Source organism: Lissotriton helveticus, chromosome 3_2 (assembly GCF_964261635.1).
Source record: "Lissotriton helveticus chromosome 3_2, aLisHel1.1, whole genome shotgun sequence".
In the NCBI taxonomy this organism is placed as follows: Eukaryota; Metazoa; Chordata; class Amphibia; order Caudata; family Salamandridae; genus Lissotriton; species Lissotriton helveticus.
In genome coordinates, this window is record NC_136062.1 from 484,721,053 (window position 1) to 484,740,943 (window position 19,891).

At 48.3% G+C, this 19,891-nt stretch overlaps 1 protein-coding gene across 2 annotated transcripts in view; it reads left to right on the forward strand.

Annotated features, from left to right (window-relative positions):
* Positions 1–19,891, forward strand: part of F2 (coagulation factor II, thrombin) — a 312,194-nt gene that overhangs the window by 255,219 nt on the left and 37,084 nt on the right. The window contains exon 11 of one of the 2 annotated variants that reach the window (XM_078684422.1): positions 1,487–1,660. The exons of the other annotated variant lie outside the window; for it this stretch is intronic. Within the exon in view, the coding sequence (XP_078540548.1) occupies positions 1,487–1,660 (174 nt within the window). The remainder of the gene's footprint in view (positions 1–1,486; positions 1,661–19,891) is intronic. 2 annotated transcript variants of the gene reach the window in all.

A 19,891-nucleotide genomic window follows, 5' to 3' on the forward strand; every position in this document is an offset into this window, starting at 1 on the left:
GCACATTTAGCAGTGCGGTTGTTTGGGGCTTGATGAAGCCCCCTGACAGTGATGTCTATAATTTCAGTGCCGACAGGGCATGGCACTTTAAAGCAATCGGCACGCACTCTTTAGATGTAAGCAGATGAACTTGAGAAATGAGGAACACGTGGAGTGCATCCTGTCCCCCTTACAGTGCAAATAGGAAAACCCCACACCCTACCAGGTAGTCCAGGCAGCTACGTTTCAGAGGTTAGTCCTTCTTTCGATCTATAGCAAATTACTATTCAACAGCATGGAGTTCTGATGACACAGAGCAAATGCATAACATGTGGCCTGCTGATCTCTAGAAGGCTGTCAAAAGTGGCGTCAAAACTTTACTTTTTACTAACATGTACACCAGGCTTTTCCAAGAATTTCCTAGTATACTCACTAAGAGCCTCAGACGATAGCCATTCATAGTACATGTCGTACCACGTCCCTGCCCAGAGTAATGTAGTGACAACCCCAAAAAACAATTCACCAGAATCTGGAAGGAGGGTAGCCACCTTCTAAAGGACGCAGGGCTACTGGATGAAAGGACAAAAGATGTGGTTCATATGAAAACATGTCAGCGGATGTGGTGGCCTCCATCACACGAGATATACTGAAGGCAGTTCTGAGAGGCCACTTTAAGCTAAAAAAATATCTATAACCCAAGCTTCAAGCTTACTCATTTTGAGTGTGGATGGAGAAGTCATGTGTTCAAAAACACACATCACACACTAGCCTCACTGAGAGGCATCATGAAATTCTGTTCCTGAAAGGAAGCGACTGCTCTCTCTTCGAGCTGAGGCAGAAGTCTAATTAAAGTGACAATCAGCCCAATATTCTGGCACTCTGAGGGTTATGTGTTCGGGCATCATGCAGCTATATTCACATGGTCAGAGGGATGGCAGGATTCGGACTTAAGGAAACTGTTAGTGTCACCAAGTGGCCTAAAGAAACACACGACAGGGCCCTCTCTGACAGGGGTTCTACCTAGGCTAGGTCCGCATTACCTGTGGCCGGGTTAAGTTCAATTTATCTCACCTGACAAATAATGATACCATGGGGTACGTTATTTATCGGGTGCTCCCAGCCCAAGTTTTGGGGAAAGAATATGCGGATTTGGATGCTTACGGCACCCAAGTCTCTGCGTCAAGGCTCATTTTATGGTGTTTTCTTCTGCTAAATTCCATTAGGTGTGACCTGCTGAAATGCAATAAAGGGTGAGGTATTCAATGCGCTTGGTAATTACTGACTGAGGTAAATTGTGACCCAGCCACAGCCCGAGCCTTACGCAGTGCATTGGAGTTCCTGCGCCTGCAGAGGTCTCTGCTGGGGCTTGGTCCCTCGTGTTCAGAGAGAGCGCTCTGACAGGGCTTGTACCAGAGCACAGAGGCTCAGTGGTGCATACTGTACACATCTGGGTGTGAGGACTGGTGGGGTGCAGTGGTCTTGATCTCTCACGTCTTCTCATGCACAGGTACGAGAGACAACAGGAGAAGATTGCAATGCTGGAGCGGATCATCATCCACCCCAAGTACAACTGGAGGGAGAACCTGGACAGAGACATCGCCCTGATCCAGCTGAAGCGACCCATTGGCTTCACCAACTACATCCATCCCGTCTGCCTGCCCACCAAGGAGATCGTCCAGACGTGAGTACTGCTGTGGTGGGTGGGGGGTATCACCTGGAGCGGGAGGAAGTGAGTACCTGTGAATGCAACCAAGAGCATGGTGGGCGTCCAACCTCAGACCAGCCTTGTAAGGCTACCATCCCCACCCGCGGGCTCTGCTGGGTTCATAACTTAAAAAACATAACTAATGCACAATTTACATAACTAATAATCAATAAAATAATACATTAATTGTTCATTAATTGTACTTAATTGACTTTGTACCCTACATCCCTACTAAGACAGCACTGGTTAGTATGAATATTACCAGTGGCGGCCTCCACAAAAAAGGGTGGTAGGGCGGATGGAGGGATCATGGGAGGGGCCGCACCATGGGGGAGGCGGTTAGTAAAAATATATTAATTAAATAATGTTTTACTCTGCGTACGCCAGGGATCTATAAGAGCAAAATCTTTGATTAATGCATGCAAAGCCCCTATAGATTTGGGTTTGTTTTGTAGCCTATTCTGACATAAAGTGTCTAATGCTTCATTTTGAATTAAATTAAAATCCCCCCAATAATGATAAGAAGTTCAAGTTCAAGAATTTATATAGCGCACTACTCACCCAGAGGGTCTCAAGGTGCTTGGGGAGGGGGTTCATTATTTATCAAATAGCCAGGTTTTAAGTTCTTTTCTAAAGGAGATGTGGTTCTGTATAAGGCGGAGGTGAGTGGGGAGTGAGTTCCAGGTCTTGGCCGCCAAGTAGGAGAAGGATCTACCTCCCATGGTGGATCTTTGGATACGCGGAACTGCGGCGAGGCCTTGATTGGAGGATCTTAGTTGGCGGGTGGGTGTGCAGAAGGATAGTCGAGTGTTGAGGCATTCGGGCCCTAGTTTGTAGAGGGCCTTGTGTGCGTGGGTGAGGAGACGGAATGTTATTCTCTTGTTGACGGGAAGCCAGTGGAGGTCTTTCAGGTGGCCGGTAATGTGATCTTGGCGAGGGATGTTAAGAATGAGTCTTGCCGATGCGTTTTGGATGCGTTGGAGTTTTTTCTGTAATTTGGCTGTAATTCCGGCGTAGAGGGTATTTCCATAGTCTAGACGACTCGTAACCAGTGCGTGGGTGACGGTCTTTCTTGTCTCGGTGGGGATCCAGTGGAAGATTTTTTTGAGCATACGAAGTACGTTAAAGCAGGAGGATGAGACGGCGTTGACTTGTCTGGTCATCGAGAGGGAGGAGTCTAGGATGAAGCCTAGGTTACGTGCGTGGTCTGTGGGTATGGGTGCTGAGCCCAGATCTGAAGGCCACCATGAGTCGTCCCAGGCAGAGGGGGATGATCCTAGGATGAGCACTTCCGTTTTGTCTGAGTTAAGTTTTAGGCGGCTGTTTTTCATCCATATGGCTACTTCTTTCATGCCTTCGTGAAGGTTGGTTTTGGCGGTGTTGGGGTCTTTGGTGAGGGAAAGGATCAGCTGGGTGTCGTCAGCGTAGGAGATGATGTTAAGGTTGTGTTGACGCGTGATGGATGCGAGTGGGCTCATGTAAACGTTGAAGAGGGTGGGGCTGAGTGATGATCCTTGTGGTACTCCGCAGATGACTTCGGTGGCCTTTGATTTGAGTGGGGGAAGTTGGACTTTCTGAGTTCTCCCAGCAAGGAACGAGATGATCCAGCCCAGGGCTTTTCCTTTTATGCCGATGTTGTTGAGGCGTTGAATGAGGGTGCTGTGACAGACAGTGTCGAAGGCGGCGGAGAAGTTGAGTAGAATGAGGGCCACTGTTTCTCCGTTGTCCAGTAGTGTTCGGATGTCGTCTGTTGCTGCGATGAGGGCGGTTTCGGTGCTGTGTTTAGCTCGAAAGCCGGACTGTGAGGGATCTAGGGAGTTGTTGGATTCGAGGAAGGCGGCGAGTTGGCTATTGACGGCTTTCTCAATGACTTTGGCCGGGAATGGGAGGAGGGATATGGGGCGGTAGTTTTTAAGTTCAGAGGGGTTTGCTGTGGGTTTCTTTAGTAGGGCGCTGACTTCGGCATGTTTCCAACTTTCTGGGAAGGTAGCAGAATTGAAGGAACAGTTGATGATATCACAGAGATGGGGTGCGATGATGGAGTCTGCTTTGTTGAAGATGTGGTGGGGACATGGGTCGGTTGGCGAGCCAGAGTGTATGGAATTCATTAGGCGGATGGTGTCTTCAGTAGTGACTGGGTTCCAGGCGCTGAGGTTGTTAGAGTGCGGTTTGGGTTCTGGGGGGGGTGGAGAGGATTGTTCGATGGAACTGTTTTCGAAGCGGTTATGTATGTCGGCAATTTTGTTGTAGAAGAAGGAGGATAGTGAGTCGCAAAGGTCTTGGGAGGGAGTGATGTCGTTTGAGGCTGCGGTGGGGTTGGTGAATTCTTTGACGATGTTGAATAGTTCCTTGCTGTTATGGGCGTTGTTGTCGAGTCGATTCTTAAATGCTGATTTCTTGGTGGATCGAATAAGCTGGTGGTGTTTGCGGGTGGCTGCCTTGAAGGTGGTCATGTTGTCGGTGGTTGGGTTTTTTCTCCATGTTTTCTCGAGAGTACGGCATAGCTTCTTGGATTTCTTAAGGACATCGTTGAACCAGGGGGCCTTTTTGCTGTTTTGCTTGGTGTGATGGTATTTCGAGGGTGCTAATTCGTCAGTGCAGTGAATGATCCATTGTTTGAAATTGATGGCAGCTTGGTTTGGGTCCGATGAGAGGGCGGGTGGGTTTTGGTTGAGTGATGTGAGGAGTTGGTCGGTGGTGATTTTGTTCCATTTTCTTCGGGGGATAGGTTGTGGGGGGTTGTGGGTCGAGGTAGTTTTGTAGCTGAAGTGAACACAACAATGATCCGTCCAATGGAGAGCTGTGGTGCGATCGAAGGAGATGTGTTTGCTGGAGGTGAAGATTGGGTCGAGCGTATGTCCGGCTACATGGGTTGGGGTGTCAACAAGTTGTTTGAGGCCGAGATTGGCCAGGTTGTCAAGAAGGGTGGTGGTGTTGCTGTCGTTTTTCTTTTCCAGGTGGAAGTTGAGGTCTCCTAGTAGAATGTAGTTCTCGGAGGCGACGGCATGTGGACTGATGAAGTCAGTGATGTCTTTGCTGAATTGTTTACGGGTTCCTGGAGGCCTGTAGATGAGGGTGCCTCTGAGAGTGGTCCTAGGGTGGGTGTGGATCTGGAAGTGTAGGTGTTCGGCGGTTGTAAGGTTAACGTCGGAGGTGGTCGTGATTTTGATGGAGTTCTTATGGACGATGGCGATGCCTCCTCCTGTTTGGACGGTGCGGTCTTTTCGGATGATCTTGTAATTGTCCAGGATGGCAATGGCGATGTCGGGTGTTGATGATGCGTTCATCCATGTTTCAGTAAGGAAGGCGACGTCCAGTGATGTAGTGTCAAGTAGATCCCAGAGTTCAGTGGCGTGTCTGTGGACTGAGCGGGTGTTCAGCAGGATGCACTTCAGGTGGTTAGAGTTGGAGCTGAGTGTGGGGTTAGTGGATGTGGTATGGGTCTTGACGCTGGTAAATTTGCAGGCGTGGCAGGCGAAGGGACCGTGGGTACGTCCCGGGGCAGCTTCATAGCATTGTGGTGTGTGTCCGGGGTTAAGGGCGAGGAGAGTGGCGGCGTCCTACGTTAAGCAAGTGGGGTGGGAATGGCGTGGACCAGGGGGTCTGCGCTGGGCGCGGTCCAGGCGTGGACGGGCGTAGACGGGCTTACCTTCGGCGCACCTTCGGCGCGCATGGGGCGCGGCCGCTGCGCGTGAACGCTGCGCGTAAAGACATCTGTCATATGTAGGTGGTGGGGGGAGGGGCGAGGCAGGGTCAGCTGGGAGGCGGGCGTGGGGTGGAGCTACGGGCTAGGAAGCACAGCAAACTACAAAATGGCTGCAAGTGGGATAAATCGAAACTGGGCGAGCCTGGGGGACAGACAGAGGCACAATGGGGCATACAGTACTTTGCTGATACAATGCAGAGACAACAATGCGCAGATTAAATTATGCAACACTCAGAATGGTAAACGCACAATGCACAATGCACTATAAATGGAAAACGCGCAATGCAGGCAGCGGCAGTGATGCGGGGGGAAAGATCGCGCTGATGACTTAGCTGTAAGGCGCTATGATATTGCAGGACAGCTTTCAAGCGCTCTCAGGTCACGGAGTCACCAAAGCCTTGGGAGTGTGGGGGAGCGACCTCTTCTGAGCTAGTCAGAAGAGTCACCGTCTCAGTCTGTAAAAGTAAGTATATTTCCTGTAGGGCTGCTGAAGAATCTTAAATATCACCATAGTAACTTATCAAATTATAAATGTCCCTTTTAATTTGTATTTTAGCAAAAGTCCACCTAGCAGATGAGTAGCAAATTACTTTCAGCACTTCTGCCTGGGCTGACCGCATTATCAACATAGCCACCCCCCTAATTGATGCCTGTGATGAAGCAAACAATGCATACTGAATCTGTGAGGGGAGCCGAGGTTGCACTCCCTTGGTGCTTTAAATGTATCTCCTGTAACATTATTATACCTGTTAGAAATGGGATTTCGGGTTGGCTGAGGCTTGCGCCAAAGCCAGGCAGAAACCACCACTCTAGTCAGGGCAAGGAAATCACCCGCCAAAGATAACCCCTGCTCACCCCCTTGGTAGCTTGGCATGAGCAGTCAGGCTTATCTCGGAGGAAATGTGTAAAGCATTTGCGCACGCACCCCCAGCAACAACATCCCAGGCCCCCCTCAAAAGGAACTCCACACAAGGTTATATCTAAAAATAGTTTTTGTATTACACCAAACACATTAGATAAGTAACACACAATTTACATTGTGCCACTGGCACGGCAGAATTTACAGGGGATTATATATACATAGGACAGGGCCACATGGACCACTGTTGGGAATAAGCACTTGGTTGAACTAGCACTTAGAACCTAGAACAAGCAGAAGCTTTACACACGATGCATAAAAACACATTCAGCGGTGTAGGTAAGACACATGATGCATGAAAACACATTCAGAGGTATCAGAACAGGGTGCGCAAAACATTCTACACAGTACATTTCCTAGCACCCTAAGAAGTACATAAATCACAATTAGCACAGAACTCCCATCAACGTCCAGGTTGCGCCACTGGGCCAATACCTAAACATAGCAGCTGCCCACTACTTGCTGGGCAGCTGAGGGACAAGAACAGGGCCTAAAAGCTGCAGCTGGCACCAAGTGCTGCGCAGCTGGGGAAGGCCAAAGTAGGGATGAAGGAGTGCGTCTCACTCCTGGATTAAAAGTACAGGTATTAAGGCTTGATGGGGGAATCCCTCGCGCTGGGATTCCCTCCAGCAGGACACGCAGCACCGTGCTGCACCAACCCACAAATTTCTCCTCCTTTGCCGAAAGATTTGGAATAATAAGCATAGCGCTGGGGAGGTCAATAAAAATAAAGCGCTCTCAATGCGCTGGGGCAAGAAAAAGGTCCTTAAAGCTAGAGAAAGGATTCTGGGGCAAAGCAGGAGGATCCCAAGGGAATCAAGTCTTCAGGGGCAGGGCACCCAGCCCTAAAGTAAAAGACAGCGCAACAGTCCTGGGGGCAAGGAAAATACAGCAAAAGGTCCCAAAGAAATCCTCCAGCATCCAGGGGCTCGGCAGGGCCCAGGGAGGCAAGCCTTCCCCTGGGCCCCAGCAGCAGCACGCCCCTGGTAGATTCAAGTAGGAACACAAGAACATTTTCATGGGGTCACAGCCCCTCTTTTATACAGAGAAATCCTCTGTCTACAAAGGTGCAGGCAAGGGGCGAACCAGATACAACTGGTTCCTGAGCACTTTGTTTTGCTCAGCCCCTCTGCCTATTCACAGGATGGGTCAGGGACATCAGACACACCACAGAGGGTGGAGCCAGCATTGTGAGGGGAAAGCCCAGCCCTATTCAGGTCCCAGGTGCACTCCTCCCAGCCATCAACATGCAGATCTCCCATTCACCACCGGGGCAGACCCATCCAGACTCCTGGAGCCTGGCACACCAGCCAGCTCCAGCCAATCACAAGCCAGCACATTCACTGCACAGGCACACCAACTTCTAGAAGTGGCACTTCCACACTAGACACAATAACGCCGCACACATCATCGCGCAGCATTTAATCACACGAGTCTGCACATACCAAACTTGCACCTGCACTCCCCACGCATCAGGAACTACCAGGGACCAATACATTCCCCATGCATTCTTATGGGAGGGCAAGCCAACCTTACCACACGCACGCACTTTACCCTGGGACACAGTGGTAAAGTGCGCAGAAACCAAAAATCACTAACACTCGGTCACAATTAAAAGCAAAAAGTTCAGGGGCGAACATGCCAGAAGCGCCAAGTCCAACGATACCTGACTGCAATGATTTGAACCATGCTAGCAATACCTGAATCTTTAATCTATTATTTAACCCATTCACATTGCATGAGATAATTTTCAACCTATCATGTGACATTATTCTAACTTCTTGTTAGCTGATGTTTTTTTCCCATTTTTACCTTCCACCCAGCCACACACCTACGTTCCTCCCACCCCCACCACCCTGTTACCCTCCCTTAGTCCCCGGAGCCCATCTCAACATAAGCTCCTTCCTACCCCACCCATCACTCCCCATGCACCATCCCCCGCCCATCTTTCACCCTAATGTGGCGCCTTGACATGGCACCTGAAGAACGACTGGGGCACCTTGAGGCATCAAGAGTATTACATAAATTCAAAACCAAAACATACACAGTTTCACAGCTGCCCGCCACCTGCTTTCTGTTGTGACTGATTGTCCATTTTCGCGTCCCTCTGGAATCCCAGTAAATCTCAGGTTTGAGCGACGTGACCGATTTTCTGCATCGTCAATTTTTACTTGTAGGTCTTTCAACTCAGTTTGAAGTTTCCAAATAGTCGAATCCTGCCCGGGTCTTGCATCCTCCATATCCAAAACCCGCTGTTCAACTTCGTAAAGTCTTGTGGTCAAGTTCAACATGTTCTGATTGATTGAATTTAATTGTAGCTCTGTTTTTCTGCTCGTTTCATGGGGTCACAGCCCCTCTTTTATACAGAGAAATCCTCTGTCTACAAAGGTGCAGGCAAGGGGCGAACCAGATACAACTGGTTCCTGAGCACTTTGTTTTGCTCAGCCCCTCTGCCTATTCACAGGATGGGTCAGGAACATCAGACACCACAGAGGGTGGAGCCAGCATTGTGAGGGGAAAGCCCAGCCCTATTCAGGTCCCAGGTGCACTCCTCCCAGCCATCAACATGCAGATCTCCCATTCACCACCGGGGCAGACCCATCCAGGCTCCTGGAGCCTGGCACACCAGCCAGCTCCAGCCAATCACAAGCCAGCACATTCACTGCACAGGCACACCAACTTCTAGAAGTGGCACTTCCACACTAGACACAATAACGCCGCACACATCATCGGGCAGCATTTAATCACACGAGTCCGCACATACCAAACTCGCACCTGCACTCCCCACGCATCAGGAACTACCAGGGACCCATGCATTCCTATGGGAGGGCAGGCCAACCTTACCACACGCACGCACTTTACCCTGGGACACAGTGGTAAAGTGCGCAGAAACCAAAAATCACTAACACCCGGTCACAATTAAAAGCAAAAAGTTCAGGGGTGAACCTGCCAGAAGCGCCAAGTCCAACAATACCTGACTGCAATGATTTGAACCATGCTAGCAATACCTGAATCTTTAATCTATTATTTAACCCATTCACATTGCATGAGTTAATTTTCAACCTATCATGTGACATTATTCCAACTTCTTGTTAGCTGATGTTTTTTCCCCATTTTTACCTTCCACCCAGCCACACACCTACGTTCCTCCCACCCCCACCACCCTGTTACCCTCCCTTAGTCCCCGGAGCCCATCTCAACATAAGCTCCTTCCTACCCCACCCATCACTCCCCATGCACCATCCCCCGCCCATCTTTCACCCTAATGTGGCGCCTTGACATGGCACCTGAAGAACGACTGGGGCACCTTGAGGCATCAAGAGTATTACATAAATTCAAAACCAAAACATACACAGTTTCACAGCTGCCCGCCACCTGCTTTCTGTTGTGACTGATTGTCCATTTTCGCGTCCCTCTGGAATCCCAGTAAATCTCAGGTTTGAGCGACATGACCGATTTTCTGCATCGTCAATTTTTACCTGTAGGTCTTCCAACTCAGTTTGAAGTTTCCAAATAGTCGAGTCCTGCCCGGGTCTTGCATCCTCCATATCCAAAATCCGCTGGTTAACTTCGTAAAGTCTTGTGGTCAAGTTCAACATGTTCTGATTGATTGAATTTAATTGTAGCTCTGTTTCTTTGCTCCGTTTGGCCTGAGAGACCTTTATCCATTTAAGTTCGTTGAAAATTTGGTGTAATAGTTGCTCGGTGGTAGAAAGATTCTCATCTCCAATGCTCATGATTTCAGACTGTATAGCTACCTGTGGAATGGTCGACACGGACACCGGGCCTATCTTATTTCTTGTCACTTGCTACATATCTCCTGTGAAGAATCAGTAAAGAGGAAGCACAGCTAGTCGAGACTGAATTCACGGCGTCATTCAACACCAGAGGCATAGAATTATCTTTACCTAGCTCCAGCTCCTGCACAACCATGTTGGTAATACTATCCTTATAGGGTTCTTTCAGGCCGGTTACCATCTGTGGCTTCGACCTCCTGTACACTCTGTTTTGCACTCTTCGCCGTTGCCTCTAGCAATGCACCTGCGTCCGCTGCTTTAGATGCAGAATCCAGAATTGAACTGAATAACTTTGAAGCTGACAGGGGGGATGTTGTACCTTTATCGTCAGTATTTCCTTGTGTTGTACTTAAGCTCTCTCCTACAGTCTGCCAGAGCCCAGAAACATAAGGGGTCCATAGTCGAAGAGCAGTGTAGGGGCTGCCATGTTGTCTCGATCCTTGCGCTGCCTGCGAACTGTTTTAGCCAAAGTTTAACAAGGAGCTGCTTCCTTGTAGAATCCCTGCAAATATATAGAGCTTTAATAAGGCACTTTTATTGGAGGATTGTTGGGTTGAACGGATGAAGCAGAATCTTGAGGAATTTTTAAAGTTCAACATTGATTCGGCAACATACTTTGCGGTATGGGAGGCACTGAAGTACGAGCTACTTACCTTCGGTAAAAATGTATCTGGTAGAGAGGTTTCTACCCGCAGATTCCTTCACGTAGAATTATCCCCAGGTGCAAGAATGGATCCGGAAACTTTTTTGCCACAGCATCCCTGCGCGCCGCGTACGTGACCTCAGCAAAGTCACATAAGACCCACCCCGGCGAGCCTACGCCAGTTTCCTTCGGAGAACTTTTCCGCACCACAACGCAGAACCACCAGATAAAAAACTGTGGAAGCATGGGAACAGTGTGCGGAGAGCACAAAAATTGGAAAGAAAGGGTGACTAACAACACCACACAGAGTAGTGTCAACACTGCAGAACCCAAAGGCAGGGAAAGAAGAAAGAACAAGCAGAGCCCTGCGCAGCCACCCTGCCAGCACATAGACAGCCTCCCACCCCTGTGCCCCAGAGGCCAGGAACATGCATAAAAGTCATGGCACACGTAGTAACCTACCACCCCCATCCTGAGAAAGGAAGGGGACCAGTCCCAAGATAGACAGGGACAACAAACCTCCAAGCCACCCCATCATGGAGGGCAACCACCCATAAGGGACAAGGGCAAGACATGACCAGATGACCCTTAATCAGAGGATAGCAATGGAAGGAGGGAAGGGAGGGGAGGACAGGGAGACAAAGCAATCCCCCCCAAACCTGGAGTAGCCAGAGCGGCAGGGCACCGGAGCACCGGAACCCCATCCTCCAAAGAACCAAGGGAGGAATGAACTGCCCCCAGACGGAGCCACAGGCCAAGAACAAGGAAGGCACTCACAGGTGACACAGTTCCCCACCGGGAGGCGAGTACCGAAGACCAACCCAAGGGTCCTCGCAGAACACGGGAGGAAGGGCAGGCCGTGAAGGAATCTGCAGCTAGAATCGTCTCTACCAGATACATCGTTACCAGAGGAAAGTAACTCGTACATCTGATAGAGACTACTAGCCACATATTAGTTCACGTAGAATAGATACCCTAGCAATACCCCCTGGGAAGGAGGACCTGTGAAAGGACGTCAGCAGCCACAGGGGACCAGATCTGTGGACCAGGTAGAACCTCGTCCCTGCCAGGCAATGGAAACCCCTACAAGCAGAGCCCCACGACCCCAAGAGGATGTAGGAAGGAGAAGGCTGAAGAGGCCCGTACACTCAGAGCAGAGGAACCAAGGGCAAGGTCAGAGAGGCCGAAGCACCCCACTCCTCCACAGGCAACATAGCTTTCGCCCAATGCCAAGAAAGGAAGGGAGGAAAAAGAAGATGCCTAGAAGACCCAAGGAAGCGAGGGAAAAGAAGGCGAAACCACTCCAGATGGAGAGCAACCTACCAGCCAGAACAGTGCCGGCAGTCAACAGCCGCTCCGCTAGAAGCAAGAAACCCGAGGCTCCAGGAAGGCCGAGTAAGCGGTGCCTGGCAAGGAAGAACACAGGATCATCCCAGACCTCAGGACAGGAGGAGGGAGAGGAGGAGATGCCCGGGCACACCACTACGAGTGGCCGCGCACACGACCTCAAGAAGCAAAAGCAACCTACATAAACGCCATGGAGAACAGGCCCCCGAAGGCGACCAAAACCCCCTAGCAGAGCGCAAGCCATATGACAGCTACCACTACTCCACATAGGGTACGTTAAGTCCCAAAATATGGGAACCCTCTTTGGAAGAACTTCCGCAGCAGAGGAAAAACGAAAGAGCCACGGGGAAAAAACACCCATGTGAAAGGCTTGACAAGTAGCCCAAGCAAAGCAGAAAGCCTATTCTCAGGGCCAAGTCTGCGCAACAACTCCGCAGAACACACACATAATCAACAAAAGGGCCGTCCAGCAGCCAACAATGCCAAAGTCCCAACGAAGGACGCAAATGGCCAGAAAACACACGCCACAGCCAGAACAACCGGCCTACGAAGGCCCAGAATAAGTCCAACTCAGGAGTCCCTGAGGAGGCGACAGAGGAGGAAGAGGGTAAGGCGGAGGAAGAGGGTAAGGCGGAGGAGGAGGACAGAGCCCCGCCAAGAGCCCTTGGATGGCGGAGTCGACCGGGGCATGGAACAACAGGCTGCCATCAAACGGAAGGTCGATGAGTGGCTCCCGAATATTCTCAGGGAATACTCCGTCCCGAAGCCAAGCCTCGCGATGGAGTGTGACTGAGGAAGCCATGGCCCGGCCCAGCACCTCTGAGATGTCCAGAGGGGAGAATAAACGCCGCAAGCTCCAGGCCATTCAACTGTGGTAAATAAATAAATAATTACCGGTACTATTTTTCTATGCATTAACTGAAAAGGATAGCTCAATAAATAAGAGGCAGAATCCGTGGTATCTGAGTCATACGGGCTTTAATTAGATGGCTCGAGCCAATGGACCATCGGGTTCCATCACCTGCAAAGGTTCAGGAAGGGACAGACACAGGACAAAGGGAAAAGCCTCGCAACATCATATTAACATCATACAGTATATATAGTAAAACAGTACAATTGCATTGAATACAGTAGGCGTAACAAGTGACAAACGGAAGATAAGAACATATGGGCGTAAAAAGAAGGCGTGCACAGGGCGTGCACGGAGGCATGTGATGTAAACGTCACAGAAGTGTCATAAGTGGGTGGATACATGGAGGGGGCTACCTGGGCAGCTGGAACCTTTAACCTACTGGTGCACGCAAACGGGCCATGACGTGTAACTGGGGAGAGCTGGGGGCTCTGACTTCTAGCACTAGAAGAGGAGACTAAAGTCTGGGATGTCAGAACGACCTGTACCTATAACATATCTGATATCTCGTGTTTGGAGTACATGTTGCTTGAATCTAAAAGTCATCAGGGCAAAGGCTACTTGTCACTAAGGCTAGTGCATGCATATATTTCCTAATGTATTGCGTGTGCTATGAATCTTCTATGGGTACTAATTCAGTAATTCTCTTGCATGGAGACAGAAAGACTAGACTATAGATGAAGATGTTTATGCAGTTCGTTAGCTAGGAATGTGAAGCCGGGGAGCTGAACTGATAACTGTAGGCATAACATATTCTTGGCAGACAGGCAGGCAGGCCAGGCCGGGCACCGCGCTGCTTGGCAGAAAGTAAGTGAAGGGTCAGGGATGCGGGAGGGGCTGCATCTCTCCTCGGAGTGGTTCAGGAGACTTGAGGCTTGAATCTGGTGTCCGGGCCCTATGAGGCCTAGAAACGGGGACAACTCGATGATTTAACGTGCACAATGTAAAGACGTTGGCAACATAGGCCTAATACTTGTTGCTTTCACGGAGACTGGATAACTGGCATACTAACGTTGGACACAACTATAATTGCGTCTTTATTCGGTCATAGGGGGGGAAATATGCATATCGATCATGCACATATAACATATGATGGGGAACACGTAGGGACACATGACAGGGAAAAATTCAATTTTCCTCATTCCCTCCTTGTTCCCTACGTTTCCTTCAGGAAACATCAATATTCATAAGACCATCTATCTGTTCATACAGCATCATTTGCTCGTTTCTTATCTTTTGGGAATGGGACTTTGGACGTGGAATACAAGAGGTAGCGCACAAGCCGCAAATCGCAGGGCCACATTGTAAACAGAGACAACAACTGAATATGATCATTACTACTATTCCTAGAAATGACAGTACTTTCCATCCCCAGGCAGATATTACACTCCAGAGCCAACCGGACCATGTCCAGGTGCCTGGATTCTGGTGTAACTGATGGGCTATTTTATGAAGTCTTGTTATTGCTGAATATACAGACGGTGCGTTATTAGGAATGAAAACGCAACAACTAGATCCGATGACTCTACAAGCTCCGCCCCTATCGGCCAGTATGACGTCAAGAACAAGGCGGTTCTGAAGAACGACAAATCTCATAGCAGATTGCTCTTCTGTTAAGTTACCTAGAGCGGAAGTATTCTCATTCACTACTGCTTCAAGGGTTCTGGTTAACCTACGTATTAGCTTACTATTCTGGATAGGACCTATGAAGAAAAAGAAACCTTTATTGAAGTCTGTATACTGTTCTAAGGCAGTTTCAGTCTGATCGACAATTGGGGACTCGATCTCCCTTCTATGTCTGACGTGTACTAGATGTGTATTTCTGTGATAATCGGATGGGGCTAGGAAAACTGGTGGCAGTAGGAAGGCAATGTAACATGTTCCATCCCAATCTAGGGGCAGACGTACATATGCGGTCTGACCAAATACAAAATATGAATGACGTGAGGCTTTGAAAGTAGATTTCCCACTGTCACTATACTCAACCACAGTATTACAATGACTGTGTCCTAGATGTACTGAACCATTCCTTCTAACACATAATTCGCCTTTCACTGGTAGAACTGTTATAGCAGGCAAGTCTGGAGTAGTCTCGGACTGAACATTCAAAACCATGAAATTCGAGGAGAAATTACCTAGATCGTATACTTCATTTTCTAGATCTAACCCTGTCCTATGGGAAAGACCTTCCTTGTCTGGGAAACATGTTCTATTCAGAAGGGACTTATCGTCTAAGGATGATGTTATCGTAAACCATGCTCCACACGAACCATTGTGCGAAAATGGATAGGGAAAGAGTGGCAGAACTCCCTTAGGTGTCTGGTAAGGGGGGAGTCGACCACACACCCAACAATTAGTGGCATTGCTGGTCTGGTGTGAATAGTGTAACATACGGATAAAAGTATTGTTGCGCATTGCAAGTCGGTAGGATAACTCGTGAGGGGGTAGTTCACTAAATGTGTGCTCTACTGTATCATTAGAGGAAAGATGTACATGCGAACCAAGAGGAGGAAAAAATACATGTAGCGTGTAACTTATACATGTGATCGTAAGACTCAGAAATAACATAAACAATAACGTAACAACACATCTGCTTCGCAGATTCTTACAGTAACGTGTTTTCTTGGAGTTTCTATCTCTCTCACTATGGGGGTCTATCTCATACATGTCAGGAACCTGTCTAACCGCTTCACCCGAGAGGGACTTAAACAATTAAACTGTCTGACTTGCTAGACCTTAACTTGAGTTTATACTCCTGTTGCGGAGTTTTCTCTAACAGGGGGAGTTTAGAGTCAGTATCGGGGCAGTCCTTGAAAAAAGTCTTTGGACGGAGTCCATGGAAACGCTTGATGTGGCTGGAGTGAAGCCAGCCCTTCCTGCCTTCCAGCTTTACGGCGGTCCTTGTGGTCATCAGAACAAGTTTCGGCTCCTTCCAGCGGGGCTCCAGCGGACTTGAACGATCAAAATTCCTAACGAGGACTAGGTCGCCTGGAACGACCTCGTGCGGTTTCACCTGGGTGTTGTCTGGAAAGGCAGCCGCGACCTGTGAACGACAAGAGAGTAGTGCAGACATCAAGGAAGCTAGGTAATCTGTCAGCATATTACTGTCAACATCGGTAATTTTACGTGGCATAGGTGTACCCCACATGTTTGGGGGACGACCAAACACAACTTCAAAAGGTGACAGACCAGAACGGGAGTGGGCGACCATTCTCATATAGAAAAGGGCAACCGGCAGGGCTACCATCCAATCTACACCTTTCTCTGCACATACCTTCGCTATACGTATTTTCAGAGTTTGATTGTGTCTCTCGACGAGGCCAGCTGCCTTGGGATGTCGTATGCAGTGGAACTTCCACTGGTACCCTAACAAAAGCGATACTTGTTTCATGAGTTCGGATGAGAATGGCTGTCCGTTGTCTGAATACACGACCCTGGGCAAACCATAGCGTGGGAAAAACTCACGAACCAACTGCTTGGCAGTGGTCGCGGCAGTGTAATCTGGGACTGGATATGCTTCTGTCCATCTGGACAAAGCGCATACAACTACGAGGACATACTTGAAACCTCGACATCGATCCATCTGAATATAATCCATCTGGAGGACTTCAAAAGGGTGGTCAGGAGGATGGAATCCACCTTGTTCCACCGGAACACCTTTACCTGGATTGAACTGACAACAGATCATGCAGGTACGCACTTTCTGCTTCACTGCTGCTCGTAAATGCTTGTTAAACCAAAGGTTCTGAATACTGTCTAACATGGCTTTTTCTCCTAAATGTGCTGGACTATGTGCTGTATTAATAATGACTTGAACCATAGAGTCGGGGAGAAACCATGTGGCTTTTCCCTTCGTCAACCATCCCTGATCTGTCTGGACCCCTCCTTGTTCAGACCATTTCTTGATTTCGTCTGGGGTAGCATGTGTCTGTATGTCTAGTACATCTTGTGTAGGGTCCTTAACTGTCATACAAGTCGTCTGGACTGGAACGTCTGTCTTTGTCATGTTAACTGGAATGTCTGGAGTCTGAGCTGTAAGCTTGGCTGTTCGATCTGCTAGATCGTTACCCTGGGAAATGGTGTCAGTGGCTTTGGTATGTGCTTTGCACTTCATAATGGCAATGGCTGTCGGTAAATGTATTGCTTCTAACAGAGCTTGAATGAGGGGGCCATGCTGAATCTTGGCTCCATGAGAGGTCATGAAACCTCTTTCTTGCCAGAGTACTCCAAAGTCGTGTACGACTCCGAATGCATAACGTGAATCTGTATATATGTTTACTTTCAGGTTCTTGGCTCGTATGCAGGCTTGGGTCAGAGCGATGAGCTCTGCTGCTTGAGCAGACAGGGTATCAATACGATGTGTTTCTATAACTTCAGTTTCAGTAGTCACTGCATACGCAGCTACTAACTCTCCTGTACTTGTTCTCATACATGAACCATCCACGTAAAGTGTCAGGTCTGGGTCAGGTAATGCAATGTCTGTCAAGTCTTGTCTTGGCTTTGTCATGGTGTTAATAACTTCCACACAGTCATGTGTGGCAGGATTTGATGTAATCGAGGGTAACAGCGTAGCAGGGTTTAAAATGTTGCAGCGTCTGATTTCTATGTGTGGCTGAAACAGAGTCAGTTCATATCCTGTTAAACGTGCAATTGTCAAGTGCTGAGTCTGTGTTCGGTTTAAAAGAACTTCCACGGAGTGTGGAACTTGTACTGTCAGGGAGTGTCCTAACACTATGGAATCACTTTGTCTGATAGCTAGAGCTGTGGCTGCAACTGACTTGAGGCACGCAGGCAGAGCCTGGGCTACTGGATCTAATGTGCTAGAAAAATAAGCACAAGGCTTGTGTTGTCCTGCTTGATCTTGCGTGAGAACAGATAACGCTGTACCATCACGTTCAGTAACAAAAAGTGTAAAAGGCTTACTGTAGTTTGGTGTCGCTAAAACAGGTGCATTACATAAAGCTTTCTTTAACTCATTGAAAACAAGTGTATGTTCCTGGGTCCAAGGGAGGACAGTCGATGTGGCTGCCTCCTGTGTTGTCAACTGTATCAGTGGCTTGGCTAGATATGCGTACTGAGGAATCCATTGTCTGCAGTAAGAAGTGAGGCCGATAAAAGCTCGTACCTCCTTCTGTGTCTTGGGCTGTGGAAGATGTGCTATTAACTGGATACGGTCAGGTGTCAACTGTCTACCCCTCTTGGACAGCAAGTGTCCAAGATATACCACTTGCTGGACACAGAATTGCAGTTTCGAAGGGGACACCTTGTGTCCCATCTCTGCCATAAAATACAAGACTGTCAGTGACGCACACTCGCAGTCACGTTCTGTACGGGCTGTGATCAATAGATCATCGACATACTGGAGCAGGGCAGTGTCAGTTGGCATGTGAATACTGTCTAGTTGTCTTTTAAGTGCTTGACTGTAAATACTAGGACTTTCTGTGAAACCTTGAGGAGCACGTGTGAATTTATAGCTTCTTCCATTTAAACAGAATCCGAAAAGGAACTGGCTGTCTGGATGAATGGGGACACTAAAGAATGCGTTCTTGAGATCAATAACAGTAAAGAACGTAGCTTCAGAATCAATGGCAGTCAATAGGGAAGAGATATCTGGAACCACTGGGTACTGGGGTATGATACATTTATTAAGTTCTCGAAGGTCAATCACTAATCGATAAACTGGAGGTGCATTTGGGTCAGTACGTTTAAGAATCGGAATGATAGGAGAATTACATACATTGGAGTCAGTTTCTACAACTACTCCTTGAGCAATGAGCTTGTCAACAATTTTCGATAAGGCTGCTACAGCCTCAGGTGGTAACTTGTATTGTCGGATTCGTGGTAATACAACACCTTGTTTCAGAGTGACACGATATGGTGTAATGTGCATACAACCTACATCAGTTGGACCTTGCGCCCATAAATGCTGTGGTACATTCAGTAATCTTGGATCAAAATCTCGTAACACATAATGACCTTTAAAATCACGTAAAAACAATCTCACTCCTTCCGGAGAACAGCATATCACAGCTCCTAATTCTTTCAAAGTTTTAATACCAAGTAAGTTTTCTGGACATGATTTCGTAAGTAACAAGTCTGTAGTTCGGGACAATGGACCAACTTCTAGGGAAACTGGTTTCGATATTTCATTAACAATAGGCTTTCCTGAAAATCCCAGGGAAACATTTCTTGAGCCTGAGAGTGGAGCCCCTGGAACCTCGTCATGACTGATGGTAGTTCTACTTGCCCCTGTATCAATCATAAACTTTCTGTCTTTCCCTAATACTTGACTGTGTACATAGGGCCCCTCTTGATCTACAGGAATCTCGATGAGAGGCAAGCCAACCTCCCTCTCTAGGCTGTTTCATGAATACTGCTGATATTCTGGATAATCTGACTGTGCGTACTGGTACATCTGTTGTGTAACGTGTTGTGTGGCAGCTATAGGCTGCGGTACTGTAACTGTCTGTTGTGCGTTCTGCGGTTGCTGCGAATTTTGCGGAACATGTTCCTATCTAGGAGGACGCGGTCTCTCTTTCGTCTTACCTGTAGCTGTGTTGTGTTTCAGAACTGCACATTCGTTTATATAATGACCTGGCTGTTTACAGTAATTGCATGTCCCTTTAACGGGAGCTGCAGAATGACTAGTTTGATTCGTACCCCTCTTCTGACTATCTGCTGGAACAGACTGTGCAACTAGTACTTTCATTTTCGTGTCTTTCATACGTCTCCTTTCGTGTTCTTGCTCTTCCCTGATTCGGTTCTGGTGATACTGTAACATCTGTAGCATTTGGGACGGGGTATTTGCTTGCCATGTACTCTCGACTTTCAATACTCGATTTTTAACTTGTGGTAAAGAATTTTCAACTAGTTTGGTAACAAAAA